Source organism: Cyprinus carpio, chromosome A23, assembly GCF_018340385.1.
Source record: "Cyprinus carpio isolate SPL01 chromosome A23, ASM1834038v1, whole genome shotgun sequence".
NCBI classification, from domain to species: Eukaryota; Metazoa; Chordata; class Actinopteri; order Cypriniformes; family Cyprinidae; genus Cyprinus; species Cyprinus carpio.
In genome coordinates, this window is record NC_056594.1 from 15,720,006 (window position 1) to 15,747,009 (window position 27,004).

General features: G+C 36.4%; 1 protein-coding gene across 10 annotated transcripts in view; it reads right to left on the minus strand.

Moving 5' to 3' along the window:
* Window positions 1-27,004, minus strand: part of LOC109088860 (calmodulin-binding transcription activator 1-like) — a 342,437-nt gene that overhangs the window by 289,934 nt on the left and 25,499 nt on the right. For all 10 annotated transcript variants that reach the window (XM_042713383.1, XM_042713382.1, XM_042713385.1 and 7 more), the window contains one exon: window positions 25,715-25,818. In XM_042713383.1, the coding sequence (XP_042569317.1) occupies window positions 25,715-25,818 (104 nt within the window). The remainder of the gene's footprint in view (window positions 1-25,714; window positions 25,819-27,004) is intronic.

The window sequence follows — 27,004 nt, forward strand, 5'->3', positions numbered from 1 at the left end:
TCCATTTGCCTTTAGGGTACAGTTGATTGGCAAACCCCGCTCTCACTAAATCCTATGTAATATGCAGAGAGAGGTATAAACAGCCAAGGACTAACTCTGATAAAACAGCACGTCCTCTATTCTCTCCCATGACATATGTCTAAAACCTGCATTTAATTCAGCAACTTGCAAGTGCTTGCCTTGTCATGTGTAAAAAGGAAAAAGAGACCGTATCACTGTACAGATGCCAAAATATAAGATGCTACAAGATGTATAAACACAAACCAATATTTCCTTTGCTGAAACAAATATACATTCCACCATCTGGTGCTTTGTCTAATGTCAACAGACAGAACAACCACAGAACACACAGAACAACCAATGACATCTTGCAGATGACTCTGAAACATTCATCTCACAAATACACATGCAAACCTGGATAAGAGCCATACAAAATTGTTTAAAGAAACAGTTCAACCAAAAATGAAAACAATGCCATTTGCTCACCCTCATACCTTTTCAAATCTGTATGACTTTAGTAATTAATATAATGTGAAAGCTAAACTTGCACTAGTTTCCATGTGATGAAAGCATCATAAAAGTGGTCCATGCATGTGTACAATATTCAGACTGGCAACAAGTCTTCGAAATTCATATAAAAGCTTAGTGTGCAGAACAGATCAAAATTCATGTCAATATTCACAGAACATTTTGTGAGTGAGATTTACAAATGTAGTCGCACAGTTTTGTGAAGTGTTTGAAACGATTCATTGAAATAGGATGCAAAATAAATGTTCATTGTTTAGGAACATTACCATTTCTCTCATGAATAGTTCAAGGAGAATTAGTGTGAATATCAAGATGTAATTTTGTAAAAATGACAACATTTTGGCAAACTATCGTATGATTTGGCACAAAAGCTATATAAACCACTTGTAAGTTAGTTATTCCTTTTTGAAGCTTGAAAACTTCAGTCTACATTCATTGTAATTTAGTTGGGTAAACCTGTTTTGTGTGAAGATAATGTGAGTGGGCTGCTCTTATTTATGTGCCTGTAGGTGGATATTTGCATGTGCACATGAATATGTGAGCAAGTGTTTGTGTGTGTGTTTGTGAACCGTCCAGATGGAGCAGGACATCACTGCACAGTATGAATGCCTATGGTACGAGCTGTCATAGATGGCATGCACCTGCCCTGCACACATCAGCCGTTCCCACTTTCTCTCATTCTGGAGCCACACTGTGAGCACTTCAGCACTGGAGAACAGTCTCAAGAGAGCCAGTTTATCCATCAATGTAAATTACACACAGCCTTACACTGAACCCTCAAACACTGCTGGATTCCAAATATAGCCTCAATAAATCACTTTAGTAGAATTACATATATGCCACTATTAACCAAATTTAAATTTTACATTTTTTGTACCTTTCAAGCCAAGTAAATTATTTCAAAGTAATAATTTGACATTGGTTTTACACCGGTCAGTGGTTAAACTGTAACACAAGGCCTATCGTGTTTATAATGTGGAGAAAATGCAATGTGTTTCATAACCTAGGAAGCAGGAACTTCTGAATCACCTAAAATGCACAAACTAGATAGTCAACTCACTAGATTTTTTTTAAACACAGCCACAGTGTGTGTCACACTAAATACTGGCTTGTTAATCAATGCTGAAGAGCTCCAAAAGGTTACATGCTTTAACACCCTTCATAATTATGTACAGTACCTCAATCACATCAGATGTATGAATTACTCATCCTCTTTGGAGCATTAACCCTCTGGAGTCGATTAACGCGTATACGCGTTTTGGGGTATTTTCTCCTGATAACCCCGAAAAGAACTTAAATTACACTTTCAGTTTTGATCGTACAGATAAGTGCAATACATCAATCGAATCTGTAAAGGGTCTACTTTTTTTTGTATACAGACATAATAACAACAAAACTTTGTGCACTTATAAAATAAAGATAACAAACAAGGAGTGCTGTCTGCAGCCTTTGTCTGCGCTGATCTTCAGATACAAATGCGTCATTAAAATGAACTGTAACTCAGTGAATACTCAACGAAGAGACATGAGAGAGATATCTATAGAAAGCCTGACATGTCTACTTTTAAACTAAACAAGTGCTGCCGAAAACAAATATTCTGTGATAAAGTAATCCATATGAAAACAACGCGATGTCCGTTTTTCACGTCTTCCTTCATTATCTTCTAATGCGACCACGCCCCCGCGCACGAGCGCGCTTTTGAGATTCAAATGTTTCACTGAAGCGCGCGGCTTTTGAATACACCCACACAACAGAAGACAACGCAGCGAGACTGTTCTTCAAGTTTTTATTATTTTACTGTTTGCTTCGCGATGAGAGGAATAAGACATAATTCACCCCAAAAAGATGTGATGTGGTTGAGGATTTGAGATTTGGATTTCCTCAGAAAAAAGAATGAAGCACTTTATTCAGCAGAGTTCATGAGTAAGTCTCTTTTTTATTTATTTATATACTTGTACTAGTTTTCACATAACGTGTAAACATTTTACTAGTTAGACTTTTTCCAAAGACTTTTTCCAAACTATAATGCCTGACTAAATGTATAATCAAGTGAAATATTATGAAGTTTCAATAACAATATACACTACTATACCATTCAAAAAGCTTGATGTAAATAATATAAATGTAACAATAAATGTAACTGTAAACAAATGTAACAATCATTGCTGTTCTTTCAATTTATCCCCCCTAAAATAACTAAAAAAAAATATTCTCAGCTCTTTTCAACAATAATAATAATAATAATAATAATAATAATGATGATGATAATAATAACAATAAATGTTTTTTTTTTGTAGAAAATAAGATTGTTAAAAGGATTTCTGAAGGATTGTGTGACTGGAGTAATGATGCAAAAAATTCAGTTTGAAAGTCAGCTTTGATTTTTCCTAATAAACTGTTTAACTGCACTCACAAGTGAATATTAAATTATGTTGTGGGATAATTAAATATATTCTAAATAAACTACAAACATAAAATTATATAGATTTATTTTGTCCTCACATTCTTTCTTGTAACTCACCCCTCTCAGTGACACAGCTGACTGAATGGCTCATTATGCAGCTCATTATGCAGGCCTTTGTCTTCTCAGGTGTGAATTCATGATAGTTGACGCCTACTCGCATATGACTTTTACCAACAAAAAGTGTCTCAGAAAATTTAAATCAATATATTGTTTTTCTGGAAGTGAGTAAACAAGATGATTTTCACGTCATTTAGAAAAAAAAAAATTCTAGGCTACAAGCTCCAGTTCTCAAAATTCCTGGGAACCAATTTTCTGTATGTGTTTTATTGCCTTCTTCAAGTGATTTAACATTTTTAGTTTTTCACTAACCACGCATAACATTTTTTTTCTCAAAAAACACAATCATGTACATACATGCTGCTCACATATTATTATAGCCCAGTTTGTGCTGATTACAGTGAGATTAGACTTTAGCCATTTAGATATTTATAAGAAACTGAAAAAAGCACAAATGTCAGGGCATGACAAAACTTCTCCAGGCCCCAAAAATACCCTTAGACTCCAGAGGGTTAATAATGTTAAGTATTCATTTTCAAATATGTCTCCTAGCTCCTGAACCAAGACTAGATAAATGTGGGTATGTGTGTTTACATTCAAGAGCAGAGGATGTGGTCTGAGGTGACCGGGTTTCAGCGTAACTTTTCAATCTAGCCACCCCCGTCTGCGTACACAGTGTTGGGTCTATTGCACTTAAGTGTTCCATCACTAAATACTATCCAGAAGGCACTGGAGGAAACAGGCCCATTACAGGTAAAAATGAAAGAAAAATCATTGTGCTGTGATTGATGGGCCCATTCCCTCAGAGATAAGCCACTGCTTCACTCTCAAGAACTGCAACTGACACAATTCTTCTTACCACCATATGGGTTATTTTATGTAATTCTCTCAAAATTACAATTTTATATTCCAAAATATATAAATAAATAAAGTGGCATCAACAAGCAGAGGACAAGGGCATGCAGTGTCTCAGGAAGGAGAGAGAGACACAAATGTATTTTTAATTCATTGTTTGTTTTTACCTTAATACCAAGCGATGTGACAAGAATAAGAAAAATCAGTGGCTTTAATAAGACGAATGACTGACCTTGAGAAGTCTTAAGTTCTCTGTTTGTTGGAGTCAGGAGATAAACTACCCTAATAAAACTGCTACTAATTCATCTTTAATCTCTTATCCAATCACAAAGAGAAAAGAGCAGAAAAAGCAAAAGAGCAATTCTCAATTTCATCTTGGAGAGGGACCTCCTGCTGTAGTGAACCACTGTTCATTTAAGTGGAGGAATTGCTGTCAGGATTGGCATCATTAGAACAAACTAAAGCTGCTCTGTGCACCACAAATACAGGAGGCAAACCAGAGACTAGCTTCATTTACCTCACATCAGTCTCCTTTGTAGTCTTCAAATTAATATTTGTCAAACTGTCAATATTCAAAGCCTGACCACAATTTTTACTGAATAAAAGATCTGAGCATATTATATGTTTTTGTTTTTTTAATCAAAATAAAAACAGTCAAGAGCTTACTCTCAAAAAAATAAGCCAAAACTAGCACATCAATACTTCTTAAAATTTAAGCCCAGATAAGAACATACACAGCAGTTTGTGTCTATTTGGGCTCCAGACTGGCAAAGCAGGTTTAATCAAATGTAACTTTGGAGGATTGTCACTGACAGTGAGTGACACATTTATCCCATCTGTTACATAAGGCAAGCTTCCTGTGCAAAGCTCAATTCCAACAAAGAATGAAAAAAAATCTTTCTAGGTTTTTTTCTCCTCTGTTCAAAGTTCCAGGAAACTAATTTCCTTGACAGACAAGCTCTCCATAATAGATGGAACACTTCCCACACATTAAAAGGAATTGAGTTCCTAAACAACAAAGACAGGAGCCGTTTTAAACATCCAATCTCACATTTCACATTGTCACACTGCAAAACACTCTCATCAAAGGCCATTGATTTTCCATTCCAGAGCAAATAATGATTAAGGCAAATCAGGCCTTTGTTTCATAGCTCAGAGTCTTCATTTCTGAATTTAGTGGCACTCTGGGTATTTCCAACAATAAGGCTGCTGAGAGTATAAAAAGAGGTCTTGGAAGAAACATCAGATGCCTCTGTCAGTTTTTCAACAGCTGGCACTGATGCTAATATGAAATGTGGTCGGTCCATATAATGCAGATATACTGTACACACACAAATAATAATAGTAATAATAATATACAGTAAATTACATAAAATGTCTGGGTTGAGCTCTAATGCCTGGGAATCTCAGGACTGGTTTGTTACTGCCAGGGGAGGAACATTTATCTACACTTGAACCTTTTGCTGCTCTGCCCTCCAGGCTGGATGACCTTAAGAGCTAATGCTACAAGACCACAGGACATCAGGTTGCACATACAACATCTTCAGCAGACTTCAATTATTGCAGGTCTCCGCTTTAGCACACCTTCCTCAGTGGCTGATTATACTTCCTTTAATAAAGCTGACTACAGACCCTGGATTAGCCTCTGATCGGGGAACTGCCTGCAGTTCCTTCTCCTTGAAAGGAGCCCGGGAGCAAAGAAGCTCCACATGGACAAGCTCCATCCCAGGAGTTCACATGAGCTCCATGGCTGCCATTATCATGCTACCGAAATCGAGCCATCAGACTTTGCCATATAACCAAAAAAAAAAAAATAATTTGCATCACAATTTAAACGCAAGACCAATTGCTTTGATGAATAGGGGTTACTGTGTTACAGCTGCTTTTACTAATTGCACTGTTTTATGAGTTATTACTCTCTAATTCCTCTTCCAAAGTCACGTTAATGCCGCCCTGAGTATATCTCATATATGGCTGAGTAATGATTTTCATGCTCATTGTAATCATTCGTCAGCTGCAATCACTCCCTCCATTGCTTGCAACATGGGTATTAAATTCGTAGATTTGTCTTTTTTATGGGGAACAGGGTGATTTATGCTTCCGTAAATAACCATTAGGTAAACAGATTATATTAGAAGAGGTCACTTAAAACTTACGAACATTCTAGAGACAATAAGAACTGTATCAACATCAGAAGATAATTATTAGGATAAATTAAATCAGCACTGATCAAATTTAGGATTAGACAATGTGACTAAACTACACTAATTGACTTCATTGTGTTTAAACCAATACCAAAAGGAATCTGTAGACTTTTCACATTGTGTGTTGTTTTGTGGGGAAAATCTGGGTGATTCGGTGGTTTAAAAAGTAAAAGAAGTTCAAAAGAGCTGACACTATTACATTATTATTTGTATAGCTGAAAGCATTTTTATATCATCCAAAATATTTAATGAACAAACAAGTGGAACCTTGCAATGTTTTGCTACTATAATTACCCCAAATTCTTTTTCTGTGAGAATCCTAAACAATCAGATTAGGAGTGCTTGTGGTTAAAACCAAATGTTTTAAAGTATAGATGTATGTTTGCATTCCATAAACTCTTTATAACATCAGTTTAAGAAAAAACAAATCACTTCTGTGAACTCCAGCAAAATGGATATCAACAATATTCCAAAGATACTTAGGCTTTCAGGAAGATGCAGTTTTGTTCTTTCAGTCATAGTGATTTAGTCAAAAACCAGTGCTGTGATGTTAAAGTCAAAACTCTAAAGCATTTGTTGTGCTAATCTAGCATACAAAAAGAGAAAAATGGAGAAGCATAGCTGTGTGGCACAGCAAGGTTCCAGTTTACAGAGGACAGAAGCACAGCTTGTTTGGAGTAAAAGTTCTCTTGATGGACAGATGGGAGCAGGGGCGTCGGACTGGGGGTAAAACCAGTACTGATTACCAGGGCCCCAAAGGAAGAGAGGGCCCTTGAAAAGTCTGGAATATATTTTATTTCACCTGGATATTTTCAGGGGGGAGGGCATGGGGGCCCATCAGGACTGCCTATGCATAGGGCCCGGGATCCTGTGCAACGCCCCTGGATGGGAGGACAGCAAAGCAGTTTTGTAATCTATGTCCTATTGCTCTTATATATTAAAAAAATAAATAAATAATAAATAAATATATATATATATATATATATATATATATATATATATATATATATATATAATAAAAAATTTAAAAAATAAATTTAAAAAAAAAATATATATATATGCTGCAAATAATAATGTGAACTAATTTCAACCCAGTGTGGGAGAACAAAGTAACATGATCCAAAAGTGACCATAACTGCTGTGAAATATCACCAACCCAGTTTCATTGTCATTCCTGTTTCGCTCCAAACACACATCTCAATTCTTTTCTCAGACAGTGATTGTCTTTTCTATTAAGAGACTCCTGTAGATATTTTTCCTTAATCCTATCAGCTAATGTCAAGCTGCTGATCCATGACTGTCTTGAAGGTTATCTGAGTGTGATTCACACCCAAGGGTATCTATTATATACATGGAAGTCCACCCTGTGAGGAAGTTGCACACAAACAGCCAAAATTTCCAGTCTATCTGTGAGCGTGCACATCAAGATAACATGGCTGACTGGCTCAGGGAGGACATGGAGCTGAAATTCACATTCCCTGTATAACAGATTATCATCCTTAACAGCTGAGAAAGGATATTTGCGGTTTAAATCAGAGGTTTGCTGCCATAACGCCTGAGGGAGCCATTTTTCGAGACCGTTGTTTGTCAACAAACAAGCAAAAGCCTTTGAAAGCTATGTTTCAAGCAACAACATTTGTAACAGGAAACCCTAAGGACATTTTCACTCTGAAGTGCAGCACTTGTAAGTGGAGAGAAATTTCAAACAATAATGCAAGACTTATTTTCAGGCATAATATCCTGTGGTTCAACAGCCCACCATTCATAACAGTGTGCTCTTTCAAAAAAATCATTCACTTGTTGCATTAGCGCCATTGACCCTTCTCTAATTATGGAGACATTATGTTTATTTGCAGGATTAATAACAATACGTTTCACTGGAGTCAGAGGCCAGGTATTAAAAAGCAGGAGAGACTCAGAGACCTCACAGCAAATGTGTTGATAAGCACCTCCGACAATAACACCTCTCTCCATCCACACAATCAAACATCTGTTCACACATCATTTGTGCCTATGTGTTACACTGACTAATCTACAGGCTCTGTCAGACCCCTTGGCCTTGACGGGAACGTGTAAAAAAATGTGCAGCAATTACGTCGGCTTTTAGCAGCACCGGGCCCATTTAATAGGAGTGTGATGGTGACATTTATAGAGGTATGTAGTTCTGCCTCTTCTGTAAGTTTGTTCTAATCTACAAAGTATTGGCAGCTTGGCTCACTCATTCAAAAAGTCATCATGTCAAACATGCAGAGGGAAAACATGATGTGTTAACAGGTTGTGGAGAAACTAGAGGATCCTGTTCTTTGTGGCTCACTTCACTCCGAAGTCCCGGCACACAATTACACAGGTCAACAAAATGAAAAGCCTTTATAGAATAATTATTCATGACTGTCAATCAAACAGCAATACTGATAACTCAAATATATCAAATTACTGTGTATTGGACTTGTGTTAAAAAAAAAGTCTGTAATGGGTCATTTCCCAATCACACTGCCTTTCTTAAACTATTTTTCTCTCTGCTTTCTACAGTCCTATAAAATAAAGGCAAAAAGCCCTATTATAAAAAGGATGAATTAAATCTGTATAAATAAAATTGTCTTTTAAAGAAATTGTTTAATATAGAAGTTGCCTCTGACAAAAATAAATAAGTAAATAAATCAGATCTAGATCAGACCACAATGACCACCAAGCATATAAAAAACTAGTGAGGAGAGACATCAAATGGCTTTAGATTAAAAGTCCTCAATGTACTAAATGAGCAGGCGAGCAAACAATAAATAAATAAATTAACAAACATAAAAAAAAATGAATTAATACCCTAGGCAGATGTTTATATACAAACAGCACTTAAAATACATTATGCATTACAATGTTCTTTTGTGCATGCTCATATTTCTCCTGCAGATTTCCAGGTGTTCCTTTGGAGTTTGGAGATAGCTGGCTTTGATCAGAATATCAGTACAATTCTGTCTTTCATCTCAGGGAGCAGAGTTTAGTTGAGGGGGAATTTTGGCTCAAGGTTTAGCCCAGACCTTGGCACGTCCTAGCTGTGTATTTCTTATTCCTCTCATGTCGGGTATTTGGTATTTACTTCATCAAACTCCTGTTAATTCCCCACTGCATATATCTTGCATGAAGAAGTATTGGCTGCTACCGTCCTGCTCAAGAAGTGATACTGAAAGAGACGAAAAGGAATAAGGGACATAACACTCGTAAACCACATCTCTGGATTTTCGTCTTAGATGCTCCCAAGCAAGTGCTGATTTAAAGCTGGTGAGAGAAAACATTGGGGATTTCTTTCCTAGGTGTGTCGAGCACATCACACCTTCCATAAATGTCTCATGTGAAGGCTCTTGTTTATTAATACAGTATACATACTCTAACAATAAATCAACCCGTCAAAAATAAAAAAGAGAACAGAATCACTGTGGTATTTTTTACATTAAATTACTCCAATTTGAAAAGCAGAAGGAAGCCTTCAGGTGCTAGTTTTTACTCTAGGAGAGCAAGAAAAAAAATCCAGTTTGCTGCAGTAAATGAAAGCAATTTCTTTTGCTTCTTTTACTATGCATACTCTGATTTCCTGTGTTGATTCAAGAAGTTATAACTCCAGGGCCCACGTCCACAGACAACAGCACAGGAAGAGCAGAATTCAGAGGTAAACACAAACGCAAGAAAGCTTGTTTCCTCTACAGATGAGATATACAATTAGAGAAGAGTTTCTGTTATTCATGCACATCTGCAACTTCAATCCATCAAAATCAGGCAAATCTGGGAATGAAGAAGAACAAAGAGAAAGCATGGGCTGTGCTGAAAAACTAAATTATTTAACCTCAGAGACAAACTGATAAATTGCTGCACACCAGGTCAATATATTACAAGGACCTGTTGACCACACCGATGGTAGGATTTATAATGTGCTGGGCAAGATAAAGGCCATTGATTGCCTCTCGCAAGGTCACATACAGGCGGTTTTCATTTCCCAGTGTGTCTCTCTTTGACAATTTTCTGGAAATGTTTGAGAAATTTCTGCAATTTGGTTAATCAAATTCACAAACTGCTAGAGCTGCAAACAGAGGGAGGAATATTTCCAGCCACTTGACAGGAAAATAAACTTGCAGCACAAACTGGTTCTGGGGCAGAAAATGGTTTAATTTTACATTATTCATGTGAATCAGAGAAAACGTAACAAGCAATCAGCGGGGACAAATGAAACACTGACCCTTATGCAAGAGCAATGGATACAGAGAAAATCAAGGATCTACAAATAGTGCAAATTACAGCCTTCTGTGATATGAGTTGCATGCTGTTTATCAAATATTGCATTCATTACTCTCCATTTTTGGAAAGCTGATCATTACTACAATTTCAGAGAATACAAACTGGAGTGGCGATGGAGACGCATATCTGCATGCACATGTAGAGATGTACAATTAAGAATCTTTGTCTGTGAATGCTGAAATGATGGGTAAAGGCTAGAAAATTTCACCACTGACTTACACTAAAATCATTCCAAAATTATATTACATGCTTTTAAATTTTGAAGAATGTACTGGCCACTATTTTTCATATAATAAAAAGTCCTTTTGATATTCAAAGTCTTCTAAAGCCATACAATTGATTTGTTTAACAAACAGGCTAAAATTGAATGTAGTAATTGTAGTTAATTGTGATTGTTAGATTGATTGTAGTAAGACTGATTGTAGTCAGTCAGTCAGTTATTTGGGAGCATGACATTGTTCAAAATTTCGACTTCTGTGTTTCACTGAAGAACGTAACAGGTTTAAATGAATGACATGAGGGTTAATAAACAATAGAATTTTCATTTTAAGCTTAATTCTTTAAGGTCCTGGAGTACATCTAATTTTCACTAACCATACCATCTTGAAAGATTTATTTTCAGTATTTAGCAAACAAACAAGTAACAGCAAAGTAGAGGTATCCTATTCAAAAACTGTGCATCTATCCCATACAGTTGTGCTTTCATCTGTGTTAAATTAAATATCATGTCTATCTTGACTAAGCTTTGTGGACCAAAAAAAAAAAAAGAAAAAAGAGTGAAAATGGATTAATGGTTTATCAACCACATCTAATGAAGATTTGTGTGTGGATGCCAGCGGGCTTTAGCTGATTCATCTCTCAAGACCACACCAAAGGAGAAGAAGAGAGATTTACAGCCCTCATCATATTTGTAAAGTGTTTTTTTCCATCTGTAGTGAGAAAGCTCTCCTAAGCACGCGAAATCTGAACTCAAAAAAAAATGTGTGTTCTTTATTGTAAACTGTGCTGTACAAATTAAAATGTGACAAAAGTGTGAACCGAAAAAGTCATTCACTCCAGCAAAAAACTAGACTAATATAACAGTGTCACAGCTTCTGAAGTTGGTTACATAATTAGATTCAGTGATATGGTCAAGCAGGGAGTAAAGTGAAATTCAACATCACACTGTCCATTAGCGATCTCATATGGGCTCTACTAAAATGATTAATCCCATAATGTCTCAACATAGCCATGGGACAAAAATAACTTTAATACACACATCTCTGTCATGAACAACAGTATGGACCCTCATAAATGAATGCCCACTAATTATGTTTCTTCACCGATTTGGAACATCTAATTACTGTAAGAGAAGACATAAATGAAACAATTGCATTTCAGAGGCTGATAGCAGAGCAGAGGAATGCTGGACAGGCTTGATAAGTGAATAATCAATTTACAATAATTAACAGTATGCCTCAGTCATTTATTTTAGGAAAAACACTGCAAGCTCATTATGTAAGCTACATGCTCATTCATACAAAAACACAAAATACTTAATCCAACGCAATAGCATACCATACGTTAATGACTATAAAACATTGGTTTCAATACATATAATGTATGTGAAAAATATGCAAGCAAAGAGAAAAGAGCTGTTTTTGTCTGTGACCGTGCTTTTTGAATGTATGCATATCTGTGTATCTACAGCACAGTGGTCTTGGAGAGGGAGACACCAAGTGGACTACTAACTAGCTCCTTACATTTTTTAAAAATTATCAAGGCTCTCTGAGAGCTCGCTAATTATGTAAACATGACTTAGAGAAATGTTCAGCTGCAGAGGGAGCAGAGAGCTATCGCAGCCCTGCATTACCTCATCAACAGATTTTTCAAAAGAGGAAAGCTCTGCGGAATTTCAATGGAACCTGAAGGTTTCGCTAAAGGACAGGCTGCAAGGAGAAAAGGGGTTAGGAGAGGGCATGTTTTAATGAACTACCCGAACACACCCCGTCGACACTTTGGCGGCAGAGCACGTGCATGTGAATCTTGCCAATGATATAGAGTGTCCCTGAGTCCCAGCAACGCCGGATTACCAAACCAAACAGACAAATGACAGGTTTTTAACAGAAATTAGAGGGGTTTTTTTTAGCCTTTCTCTCTGAGATACACATCTATCACATAGTCTGAGGTGTAAGTGAAACATAAAACAGAAATCCAAGACCTCAAACTCATAGCTAAGCATTTACAAATCAGAGCTATTTCCTGGTTGAGTGGGTCATTTCTGGATTCATTTAAATGTGAAGAAGGTCCTGTGTTCATGACTACTACACACAATAACGTATACACGCTGCAACCGTGTACCTCTGGCTATGAGGGCTGTGTGTTCACATCCAAAATTCGATTCATTCAAACGGAAGGAGTATTCAAAGTCTCATTTGATTTCAGCAAGAAAATCTGTATGTAAAGTGATTAAGAAGCATGAAGGCATGCTTCCCCATCTGAATAATTACTTCATTCATCAAAACAGATTTCAGGTTTAAAAAACTGTGAATAAGGTCACGTGTTGGAATAAACCAAAAGAAACACTGGTAATTTTAGCTGGTGATTTAATGCCCTTAGTCAGTTCTTATGAGAGTAAGTAATGTCTTAAAGGATTAGTTCATCCAAATATGAAAATGTGCGTGTTTTGTCCATACAATGGTATGGTCATCACTCATCAGCAATACTGTTTGGTTGCCAACAATCTTCAAAATACCTTCTTTTATGCTCTGCAGAAGAAATAAATACAGGTTTAGAACAACATGAAGGTGAGCAAATGATAGGTCTTTCATTCGTGGGTGAATTATCCATTTAAATTGTATAAATCTATAGTATACTGGCTTTGAATATAATGAACCACTTTAATGATACTTTTATGGTGCTTTTTGGTCATGATAGTCTCATTCCTCTTTAATTATATTAAAAGAGTGGACAGAATATTCTATAATAATTCACTGTTTCTGTTCTACAGAAGAAACAAAGTGAGTTTGCAACTACCTGAAAACGACTAAAATCTTTAAGTGTGCAAAGATCCCCTCCTGGGTATGTGAAGATGTCTGGGACCTTCGATCATCTGCAATCAGACTACAATTAGAGCAGGGACATACTGTGAGAGTAAGTAGCAATCACTATGCTCTTTCATCCCATATAGCATGAGTAGCAACTGGTGGTATTAACGATTATGGCCATGTCAGCCTTTTCAGCCTGGCATTTACTGACATATGGATCTATGGTGGACACTGGCCAACATCTGTGCAGTGTAGGACAAAAACTCAAGTGCCGACCTTCATGAAGGAAACCTGTCACAGAGCTTCAACACTCTGACCAATGTGGCAGAAGTAACATTTGAGAGTGTAAAAACGATAAAGATCGACCTTTCATATTGTGATTTAATGGAATGCTGGAAGCAGTAAAGGTCAGGCAGTGTCATCCACTGCTGTCCGCAGACAACTCTACAAGTAACATAATGGTCTAATGATATATGAATCCATAAATCAAAGGCTTCTTTACACCAATAATCTTAGTACCTTGCTGAAGAGCAGATGAATTTCTGCAGGCATAAGCTGTTAAGTTGTAATGTGAAAATTCTGAAAGATCTTCAGTGTTTTGGGAGAGAAAATGTGTTAGGTTATCATAAAACTAAAGTGTGAAGAGTGGACAGAGGCATAGCGCTCACAGCAGGAGAAATATCTTTGTTTTGCAGTCCAACTACTTTAATACAAAACAGGGATAATGTGATCTGGCAAATATCATGTTCTCTTGGCAAAACCCCTGCAGATTTTGACACCAGTACAATGTTTAACTTAGACTTTAATGACAGTCCAGTTAGTAGTGAGTCCAGGGAGTCCTGCTGTGCTGCCAAGACTCAGGCCCTTGGTCAACAAACCCCGTGTAATGCTTCACACTTAACCCGTTTAATCCCGAATTTTTCCCAGAAATGAAAATATCCAAATGATGTGTCATTAGTAACCATTTGAAATAATCAATAATTATTTTTTTAACATTTTTTGGAAAAGTGTGTAAAAAATTGTGTTTAATGGTCGGTCACAATTGTGACAAGTGAGATAATGTGTATACTGAATTAATATATTTCTGCAGTCATAAAAATTGTTATATGTCTTAGCCCAGCTATTTTAAACTGTTTGATCACATTCTAGGGTTACTATTATGCATAAAAAACCTTATACAACACTGTTAAGAATACTGAGATAAAAGCCAAAAAAAACAACAACCATCATGTATTTCAAAATTGTTACTTTTTAATAAAATAAATCATCAAATTTTTATATTAGTGCTACCAGTATTACAACATCAACATTATAAATTATTTGTAACATTTGAATTTTTAATTTAGTTCATTATTTTGTCATTGCAACATTTTAAAGCAGCCTTCACTAACAACTGCAATTGGATTTATATTGTATACCTAAATTCACTGTTATCCCACCGGTCACTATTGTGACCATCAACAATACTGTGAATTATGTGAAATAATATATTAATACTAGACACCTTAAAGATAATGTGTACCAAAAATCTTTGTCATATCTTTATGTTAACATACTTAACTAGCCTTTTGTTTTGAAGCTTTGATGCAGCCATCATCTTCTCATGGTGCAAATGAGAATTAAACTGATCTGGTCATGTGACAGTTTGCACTAACCATGTGACACTGCACATATTTAATTGAGACGTTTATTTTTCCATATTTGCAGGAAATGCACTAAAACATCACTCAGCAAGGTTTTTAGAGCTTTATAAATTAAAACCTTTTTTTTCGGATTAAATGGGTTAAGCAATAATGCTTGCGACCTGTTGTCACGACTTTAGGAGAGGGATTTTGCCAACAGGGGAGAAGTGCATTTGTCAGCGCAAAGTGCCACTATGAATTTGTAAAAATGATTACCTGCGACGACACAAAAAGGATAGATAAATGCAAATACATCAAAACAAATGAGTGCATTGGAAGAAAGGAAATCAGGATAATGATGGGCTAAAGCAAATGTGCGGAGAGAAAGTGCAGAAAAGAAGAGCGAAAGAGAGCGAAAAAGACAAGAAGGCCTGCTGTGTCCAGGGATGTCCGTTAGATGGAGCTGCAGATGGGCAGGAATCCAAACGAAGAGAGTCCCAGCCTGCTGGCTCTTCGTTCTCAAGGACCTTTAAAGATCAAAGCCCAGCACATAACAAGAAAGGGAAAAAGAGGAGGGATCCTGTGAAGCGGAAGAGCTTGCGTGCCCTTCCACTGATTAAGCTAGAACTTCCCACCCACTGATCGGAGCGAAAAGTGCCATGATGTGGGAGTCTATCGAAGTCTCTGTGAATCACCTCTGCAGTTGGCATCCTCTTTTTCCATACTGATGGAGCACAGTTCCTCTCATGGTACTACTTCTAGTGTGGACGTGAAGGGATTTCTGTGAAATAACTAAATAAAGACAGGCCCTACTGGGATAGGCAGATGGGGTCATTTTCACTGGTTAAAAAAAAGTGTTGTACTACCTTACACACAGTGGCTGACCAGGATGAAACACAAAATAATGCATGTGACCAAACCTGAGGGACATAAGAACCAGGACACTAAGAAAGCTGAGTTAGCCTTGATACACTGCAGCTCTACGAGGTCAAAACAGACAAAAAGAAAGAAAGAAAAAAAGAACAATAATGGTCCTTCACAAACAATTTCACAAGAGCATCAAAAGTACACATTTTTGCTTCAACCTCTGAACTCTGAGAAGTAAATAAGAGCAACCAAATAACATCATGCATTAAATTTTAAACAATATGTAATTAGGTTCTCCCAGTGATACTGTATTCAAAAATTAAGGGTGGTTTTGATGTGTACGCCCATCTTCCAGGCAGCTCTTGGCAGTGTTGTTTAGTCATGTCTGTGAGAGGAAACCACTAGCTTCAATAATTAATCCTGTACAAGATCCATCAATCACTGCATCTCTGAGAGTCAGGGAGACAGATACCAATCCTATTTATTTCAAGTGGGGGTGAGCGGCAGGGGTATGGATTACCGGGGTATGTGTGCTAGGCTGGCAGACTCCATGAAATGGAATAATACATCAGGCTTCTGTGTGCACCTTAGTTCCCCTGCCATTTGATCCAGAGAGCTGAGAACACAATGGCATTTACTTTCAAACTCTTGTAAATATTAGCTGCACAACAATGCACTGAGACAAGCATGCAAATAAGCTCAATATAACAGCGTTCTTGGTCCTAGCCTCATATCCAAAAAAAAAAAAAAAAAAAAAAGGTAGAAGATAAGAGGAATTGGAGGGGAGGAGAGGAGAAAAAAGAACGAAGGAGGTGGGGTGGCGTGCAATAAAAAATTAAAGCGCAAGCTGGGTTCAATTTAGAAGTTCCTATAGGAGGTGAAGTGACCTGTATGTGCAACAATAGAGGTAAGGCAATTTTGAGCAGGCACCCGTCATCAGAGTGTGCTGGAGACCCCTGCCTCAGAGCCAGGAGAAAACTGCAAAGTCCTTGTAGCATTCAAGACCCCAGAATGACCCACAGGTAGGTTCTCATTACAAACAAAGGCAGCTCGGCCCAGGTTACAGAACTTCCCTCCTACTGCATGCCACCATGGTTACAGAAACAAAATGATGGTAAACCTAATTTCCAGCCACACATGCCAATTATAATTTCAACTTTACTAATAAATGCAGTTGGATTTTTCCAAATGTATCAAATAACAAGTTTCCATATGGAAACAATAGGCATGTGATCAGCTAGAGACAAAAAAGAAGGAAAGTCTGACAACGCCCCAAATCATTCCCACAAGTCATACCCCCAGCACTCATTATTAAAAATATATATTTTAGCACATTAAATTATATATCTTATATTGTAAAAATACATACTGTCCTGTAAACAAATAAAAAGCAGTATTTAATAATCATGACAACAATATAATAATATATTATAATAAAGTACTATAATATATTATAGTAAAGTATATAGAATTGTTATTATTAATAAAATACCTGCCAAAAGTTTGGAAAAATTACAATTATTAATGATTTTGAAATAACTATCTTCTGCTCATCAAGGCTGAATTTATTTGATCAAAAAAAAAATGTTGAAATATTATTACAAATACAAAAATCGATTTTAATATATTATAAAATGTAATGTTATTCCTGTAATGCAAAGCTGAATTTTCTTAATCACTACTCCAGTTTTTAGTATCACATGATCTTTTAGAAATCATTACAATTTATTTGACTCTCAAGAAACATTTCTGATTATTATCAATGTTGAAAACAATTTTGCAGCTTCATATAATGTGTGGAAATGATGATGCACTTTAATTTTCAGGATTTTTTGATAAACAAAGTTTAATGAACAGCATTTATCAAATAAATTAATTAAATTTGTTAATGCATTTATTAAATAAACATCATTTTAAATGTCTTCACTCACTTTTTGTCACTTTCATGCATGATGAATACAATTATTAATTTCTCTTTTTTAAATCTTATAAAAAATGTTTGAGTGGTATCATTGTTTTCACAAAAATATTAAGCAGCAAAACTGTTTCTAACATTGATAATAATCAGAAATGTTTCTTGAGCAGCAAATCAGCATATTAGAATGATTTCTGAAGGATTATGTGACACTAAAACTTTGTTGTAAACAACAACAGATTTAAAAACGTTTCTAATGACAAATGTTCCATTCCCAAATGCAAATTAAAGCGTCTCAAACCAAGTGCAGCACTAAGTGAATCGAAACCAAAAACAGTACTGTCACACTACAGCCTATTATATAATTACAGCACAACCGTTATGAGTTGTATGACAGCACTACCAATCTCAAATTCTCACCGCTATTCATAAAATGTCACCGGGTCGAGTAACACATTTCAGTGCTGATTCTGCTCGCGTTTGGCGCTTTGATTCATTTGAACGCTTTAACTGTTCTGCAGATGGTGCCGCGAGCTCATGCAGCGCTCTCAGGACCATTCCGTCCATGATGTTTCTTTTTTAAGTTTATTAGGTTATAGCTTAAAAACAGATCTACGCGAATCACATGGACGACCCATGTGAAAATCACATCCCTGAAACAAAATATCAGTTTTACAACAGTTAAAGATGTACTCAATCAGCATCATGCAAATGCAATAGTTTTTACAATTGATTTAGGGTAAATTAACTACGGGGAAAGGTGTAGGGTTTATGACAACAATGTTCAATAAATAGTTAACCTTGTATTATAACAGGTAATAAATGAACTGATAATTATTGAAAAAACAAAATAAGTTATACAGATAGACTAACATAGTGAACAAAAATAATTATATAAAAGATGTGACAAGTGGCACATTAAAGGGGTCATGAACTGGCTTTTAAAATTGTTTTATACTGTTGACTGAGGTCCACTTATGATGTTTGTGTGGTTATTACATTCAAAAACCACCACCAGGCACTGCACAATATTTTGCGATCTTCAACAGCATATTTATTACTTGGCTGTTCCTCACATTCAAGAGGAAAGTAGTTTTCAAAACCATAATGGTCTAAATGAGATATTGGCAGCAATCCTAACATTATAAAATATTCAACAGGAAATAAAGAGAAATAAATCTATCTATCCATATCAATAAACAAATAACAGGAATTTGTTTTGGTGTGCAAATGAAAAGCAGCTAGTTATGCAAATACAGCTCCCCAAAAGAAGGAGGTGGCATTTGGACCTTAATCTCAAATCCAATATTTAAGAAGACATCAGCAGCTCAACCAAAGAAGCCCCTGAGCACTACATTTCAAATTCAAGTCATGCTTTGGACACCTGTTCATAAAAATGTTAAAGCATTTCTCTTACCAAAAACAAACAAGCAAACATGACCTTTAATTTCCACTGATTGCCCCAGAGAGGCTAATGAACTTCTCAATAAACACTTGCAATTCATACGGGGTAATTTTAATTAGACACAGTTGAGAGGATCGTCCCATTTACAACATCAAAAGAAGAAAAACATTCAATCACAGGTGAGGTTTGATCAAACGGTAACAAAAAAAAAAAAAAATCTTCCAAAATCATCAAACTGTGGTAATAAGCCAAACAAATCGTTAAAAGTAAAATGCCTGTCTCTGTGACAAGAACTGTTCAAACATCTTAACTGTTGTAATCTATAAAGGAAGATTTTAATCCAGGGAAATGTTCTAATGAGCTCAGGCTTGTCTGGGTGGGGGATAGAGAGGCCCTCAGGGATAGAGGCACTGAAAGGAGCTTGCGGAGAAGAAGTGGAGGTTACCAGTCCAAATAACAAGCAGTCTGCACTCTGAAAGGCACAGACAGGCCAATACATCAGCATGCTAGCCATCTAGTGCTGGAACAGATCTCTGCCAAACCAGATTTTAGCCTGGGATCAGACACTTTGGCAACCATAATAAGAGCAATATGAACCAGCCTCTACTGACAAAAAGAAAATATTTACTTTCTACAAGAAAAACAAGAAGAGCAAGAAAAAAAATGAGTGGCTGCATTTGATGACACTGGAAGTCAATATGACAGCCACATAAAAAATGCAGTACCCCGCTCACTGTGCTACTGAAAAATTGTGTTACTCTGTGATAGTGCTAAACACAAACAAACAACTGCCTACGTGGATATGAACTTTGAAATGTACTTCAATTATAGAAATGCACAAGATTTATGGACAATATCAGTGATATAATTCCACTGTATCTGTAACTACTGCATATTTAGACAGCTGTTGTTGAATAATTGCGGAATAATTAACCACAGCCTCATATTACAAATCACTACTACAAACAAGTAACACAAAGGTTATGCAGAGGTTTCCTTTTGTTCATACACAGCTCTTTTATTATTTGTTCAGTCTTTGCTCAAAAAACAGTCATTATATTTTCAAAGGTGCACCAAAGTGATGTCGATATAATTGAAGCCATGACCTGAAACTGTTATTGAACAGACGTGACGCAGATTCCACAGGAGGGATGGGTCGTGAAAGATTCAGATTGGAGACGGAGATAAAAGGAAAGATGCTCCCTTTAGTGTTCGACCCCAGCAGAGGTGCTAAAATAATCAAAATTAGGTAACGTAACAAAATGTGAGGCTGACTTCTTAAAAGTGACATCACCTCTATTGCTACTTTTCTTAAAGCAAAGGGGGAAAAAAATAGATCAGACAGTCACGTAACATAAAGGTGAACACAAAGCTCTACAAAAGCAAGGCAAATCAACATTCACATCACAACGACATGATGATACTCCCTATTCTAAATGAGGAATGCTGAAACTAATGTACCTAACAAGCATTTCGTGTGAATTTAACCACTCTGTTGTAACCTTCAGGACAATTGTGCACTGGGAGGCTCTCAATGCATTGTAATCAAAAACAGAAGATTGCTCTGATCAGTATTTAATCTGTAAATGGCCTTCTTCAGCAGGTGCATCGACTCTCACGAGGGGTTTCATATTATGTCTGATTTGGTGGGGGAAATGCAGTCATTTCTGGCCCAGTGAGCCAAACCTCTCTTTTTTCCAGCCCCACCACATCCTGTGTAATCTGAACCCTCTCCCTGGACGTTGCTGCCAGACGTGACTGTAACCGGAAGATTCTGTTCTCTCTGCCCACAAATCTTCCTGGGCTGCTCCAGTGCCATGTGCATCCACGATGGCACTCCAGCAGGAGCAGCAGCATAATGCACGCAGGCACTGTGCCACGGCAGTGCTGGGCGGAGAGAATTAGTCCTGATGACAGGGCATTAAATGTGTAGAAGTCCTTAGAGCGACTGAGCTGAGGCGCTCTCATCCCACAGTTGGACTTCGGTTCAGAGCCGAGAGAAGGTTCACAGGTCTTAAGTGGCTGCCACCAATAAAAGCCAAGTTTCAAAACAACCTAACCCCCTCTTTTTCTGCCTGTTTCCCTTTCCAAGAGGGTCCCTTCCAGGGGCCAGCACTTTTTTTTTGGTCTTCTGATAGTGCTGCTAATACTTTCCACATGTTTTTTTTTTTTTTTGATGAGAAACTATCTTAGAAGATTGACATAAGTCATCATTCCTTACTTGTTCCTCACTGGTTCTCAAGCCAACTTAACATATGTGTCATTTCACCATGAGAAGGACTACGCCAAACAGGATGGAGCGTGTGCTCCAAAATTTAGCTATGGTGAGAGAAATCATTCTGAAAACCAGAGTTTGGAAATCAAAGGTTACTGTCCTCCATATATGGTAGGACTAGTAGAAGACTAGAAATCATGTGCTGAAAGGAAGATAAAACCAAATGAAAAAAACCTGAGGAGGAGGTTTCTATGAAATAGTTGCCTTAAAAGCCACTGTATATCATTAACATTTAAAATAATAATATTGCCCATATGTGGATTAATTTATGTCAGCAAAGTCAAATGTGACTAACAGAGTTCTTTAGGTATTAACTTTTCACATATCTCTCTGCACAGTATCTCGCCTAAATAAACCTGTTCTTTTGATTCCTGTTCATAGAAGGCATTGTCAGATCTCATAGATCCCCTTTCTAATTAGTTTTTGTGTTTGCCTCAAACTCTGTTATCTGTTGTGCTTTTATTGTTAAGCCTATTTTCTCTGTTATAAAGACTGTGGTGCTGTGGTTGCTACAGTTAAATAAATTGTCAATCCTTTGCCCATATTTTCTTCAAATCTCATTCTGACAGTTTAAAAGCAGATCGGTGCCTTTGTGCACATCACCTCTTTTAAACCACCTACATCCTCACCTTGTCCTCTTGCTATCTACCTCATTTTGGGCAGACTGGTTAATCTAATTTTCCAGCAAATGCTTGAAATTTAATCCAATCCACATTCTCCTTATGAATGCACACAAGGAAAGACGACAGATATAAATATGGCCCAAAGTTAGGGCTGCACAATTAATCGAATTTCTAATCGCGATTAAGATTACGGAAGCCACAATTACATAATCACTCAAAGCAGCATACTAACTGTATGTTATTCTGCATGCTTAAGATTAGGGATGCACTATCGGCTCCGATACTGCCATTTTCTGCCGGAGCCGATATCGGTCAGATGAGACCGATCCAAATGTGATATTGTGCGTATACTATTATGTGTCATTATTAAGCCCCACGAAAGGCACAAAAACATTATAAAGCACCATAACAATTTTTCTGCACAATACTCCAAGTCTTCTGATGCTTTTCCATAGTTTAATGTCTGGTACAGATGAATATTAAAGTTGTTTAATACAAGTTCACATAAATTCTTCTCTCAGCTGCGGCTGACTGTTATCCTCCATTCAACATTCAAACTTCCACGTTCAGTTAGGGCTGCACGATTATGACAAAAATCATAATTGTCGAGTATTCCCTTGAAATTGTTATTGCGATTATTAATTACGATTATCACAATTTACATTGAATGATGTTTGATGGAACTGCATTCCGTATTTTTATATGAAAATAAACAAGCTGAAGACACTCCAAAGAACAAATCCCTTTAGCGACACTGAAGCAGAAATGTGTTCTTTATAACTTATTCTACACTGGACATTTAGCATCAGCATAAATAGGTGTGTCTTCAGCTATGGCCATTTTTAACCCTGTGAACTCTTAAAAAACACTTTATACATGTTACACACTATTTGCATAGATCATACAAGGAGAAGATTTAGATGATCAATTTAACCTTTTAAAATATAGTAAGTCTGGGACAAGGATAAATAAAAATAAAATAAAATATTTGCATAAAGATTTAGAAGTAGCAAAAAGTAAAGGCATATAAAAAAATAAAAGACAAAAAAAGTGCCTGCAGTTGAAGAAATACCATAATATCATTACAATAATTATCTTTGGAGAAATCTTTGTAACATATAGCCTAGAAGTCAATAAAATGCAGGTAATGTTATTATATTATTTCATTATTGCAGATTTGTTTTGAGTTTAGAGATTGCATTTTCCAAGCATTTTTATGCAGATTGAGGAATACAGTATCTAGGTTTGTTATTTTATAACTGATTTTAATTTTTTATTTTGTTTCCTTCTGGAAGTTCTTGATTTCTTTCTTTCGTAACATACTAGGACAAAGATGACATCATTCCACATTAAGAGCAGACATCAATTTTAAACACATTAATTCATTTTTGACTGCAAGCACAACACCACAGGTCAAATGCATTAAACCATCAGCTTCAACTAGAAAGGCAGCCAATATTCTAGTTCACTTGTATCATTTCAAACCAGACCACAATGTACAAACACTTAATGCCTAATATAAACTGACAACCTTTGAATGACAAGTGCACATACATCGTTCAGAAATCTAACTTTTTTCTCAGGATATTGCATCTTATTACATGGAAATAAAGCCAAACAATCAACCATATCCCACAATGCCGTATTTGCACTTCAAAAACAAACTATTCAACAAAACAAGTCTTTGGTTACTAGAAGCACAGAGGGAAAACATTCAGAGCTAAATCTGACAAGACACAAACATTCAACTGCTGGTGCTTTCAATGTCTATTTCACCATTGTCATTCATATCCACACCTCTTTCCTTTCAAAAAAGCCACTTGTCACTCCATAAAAAATACGCAGAGGGATAAAGCAGTGTATTCAATTCATAAATATCCCTTTAAGAGGGCTGCGTCAGTGATTTGTCACTGGGGACTTTTGGCTGGGCTGAAATTGATGTAAAGGTGACATGCGAGTTATGTATGTGGCTATGGCAGGCGTTTTGATATTGAGTGAAGCAGGCAGGCTCACTAAAAACCAAACCGAAACCAAAGCACTCCTCTACGCTCTCTTTACCAGCCTGCACAAGAGGATGTCATTAATTTGAGAAAAAAAAAAGAAAATACCCAAAAAGCTTGACATGCACACACAAGGTTCTATTGTCTCCTGTTCTCTGATGACGCCTGTCACTTAATGTGTGAAAGCCATGCGTGCTTCGATGGGATCAATTGTAATAAAACTGCATCTCCTTCACTGAGCTATGAGTTTATGAATCTCTTTAGAGAAACTCAGTCATTTAAAATCCCTCTAGCTTACGGCAGTGAAACAATGTTTAGATTCAATCTCCCCGCAGCATCCACACGGAGGGAGCAGCGCCACACGATAGACTGAACAGGAACAACAAATAAAATGTGAAAATCAAGCAAGTCACCATCTCATTTCCATTAAATGATAAAGTAGCTGCACTGAAAAGAAATGAACTAATTTAAAACAGCTGGCCTATAGGTCAAGGACAGCTGGAGCAAACAGTCTTTGATTTTTCCTCCCACAGTCATACAAATAAAAACATTTTAAATTTTCATTTTTAATACTAAAATCTAAGAGGCTTGTTATCTTTTCTTATTTGTTTGATACATTGTGCCTGAAAAGCCTCCAGGCTGTGATAAACATACTTAAAACACATTTTCATATGTAGATTATTAGGTATATGGCTATGTTAGATAGCAAGGCTGCTCTGCAGTGGCACAGAGGGGTCTGAAATAGCATGTCAGAGTCTACTGAAAGTCAATAAACAACGGAGCCGAACGAAACAACTTGCATTATTCTAATCCTAATATATTTTTGTTTCCTTGAATTGTTAATATAAAATCACACAGTGTTCTGACCCCAGGAAAAACTTTCAAGGAGTTTCAAGGAATGTTCCATTTGTCGCCAATAAGCTTTCCACAACTACAGACATAGTGAAGGAAGACTGAGATGAAGAGACGGTTGAAGAAAACAGAGCCTTCATATTCTTCTCTGATTTAGCACTGTAATGACTATGGGCAGGATTACTTTCATCACACATGTTAAAAATAAATCAATCAATAAATACATAAATAATCACATCCTGTCTATAAACATCTGTGGATAAAAGTGATGCTGGAACAGATGGCCAAAAATTATATACATTAACTTACAAACTGCTGTGCAATTCACCACCAAAAAAAGCAACAGAATATGAGCTAAAATATTGAATACCAGAACATAAATGTTTTACGAGCAGATCATAAACTATTGCAAATTTATATTTGCATAAATGTAAAAATGAGAGCTTTGTATATACAGAAAGCTTTATGAACCTGCTGTTTCCTAAAACACTCAATCCATGTCCAGTGAGTGAAAATCCTTTGCAAGCACAGCACGGAAAATAGGCAACTTCCTCCTGCCACAAAAATAAGGCAATCACACAGTTGCTGTTAATATCTGAACTGACTGCAGAATCCCTGGAGAGGTTTCTATTAACACATTGTGTCCATTTCACTGCTTAAAATAAACAAGGTTTTATCTCTATAAAGTCAGCAGGAGTTAAAAAAAGACAGCAGCAGATGGCGGAGAGAGGTGACCTTACCTCATTGGTGTTCCACCTGTGTCTCTCTTTTGGCAACGTGGAGCATTTTGGTAGACATTCAAGCAGCTTTTTGGGCAGGTATATTTTCAAATGTCCATGTTCATCTGCAAAACAACAACAACAACAACAACAAAAAAATTGCATGAAAGAATTAAAGTAAGAGGCAGTAAGATGTTTATGTCATTAATCACTACCCATGATGGATTGATGTAAGCATGCTAATATATAGGGCTCAGTGTATGAATACATAACCAGTATATGATTTCATTTTAGATTATCCTTTGCAGTTCTTCTACATTCTTCATACAGAGCACATAACAAGGATCATAAATTAATGGCCGCCAATTATTCTGACTGCAAAGAGCGACTAATGAGCAACTTGCAGAATGAAGGTAAAAAACGTGAACTAATGAGCCAAGCATGCTATGAGAAAAAAAATGGAAAAAGAAATAGTGACAAATTGTGATGAGAATCATCAGAATTCAGCTGTTTCAGTAGTGGATGTTCACTCCCATGGGCTTAAGGGGAACTGACGCTTAGCTTTATTAAGACTTTAACTACCCAATAAAGTACACAGCACCCTGATCCTGACTGCTCGAAAGAACAGTAAAAAGTGCAAATGCTGGCTAAAGATAAAAGAAAAAGGGAATACAATTTGTTCAGGGGCAATTAAGGCAGGTATATATATCAGGCTTTCTTCCATTCTTACCCTGTCTGTCTCTCATTCCCATTCCTTGGGGCTTGGCAGGCCAGTCAAATCACTGCCATTTAACTTTCATTGTTAAATGAAAGTTCACTTTCAGTGCAGAATTTTTAAATTACAATGATATTGTCTACAACTGTAAATTGACTCCAATTATAATCAGCTTGTTACAACCAACTGCTGATTATACATTCTCTGTCACCTACACCAACATGACATTCACATTCAATTCCAGTAAAACCCCTGCAGGAGTAAGGATGAATGGATTAAAGGAGAGAAAAAAAGCTTTGGACCAGAATGATTATGCCTGAATAAAGTGAATATATGCAATCTGCAAGACTTTTGGGGGTAAAATAATATTTTTAATAATCTTGTGTGTGTGTATACATATATATATATATATATATATATATATATATATATATATATATATATATATATATATATATATATATCCATATAAACATCCAAATAAAACCATTAAAATACATTTCAAAGAACTGTCTACTGTGAAGCAAACAAACATGCATAAGACATCTATGTTTAATTTTCTAAGATATTTATATTAACGTTATGATTATTTTAAA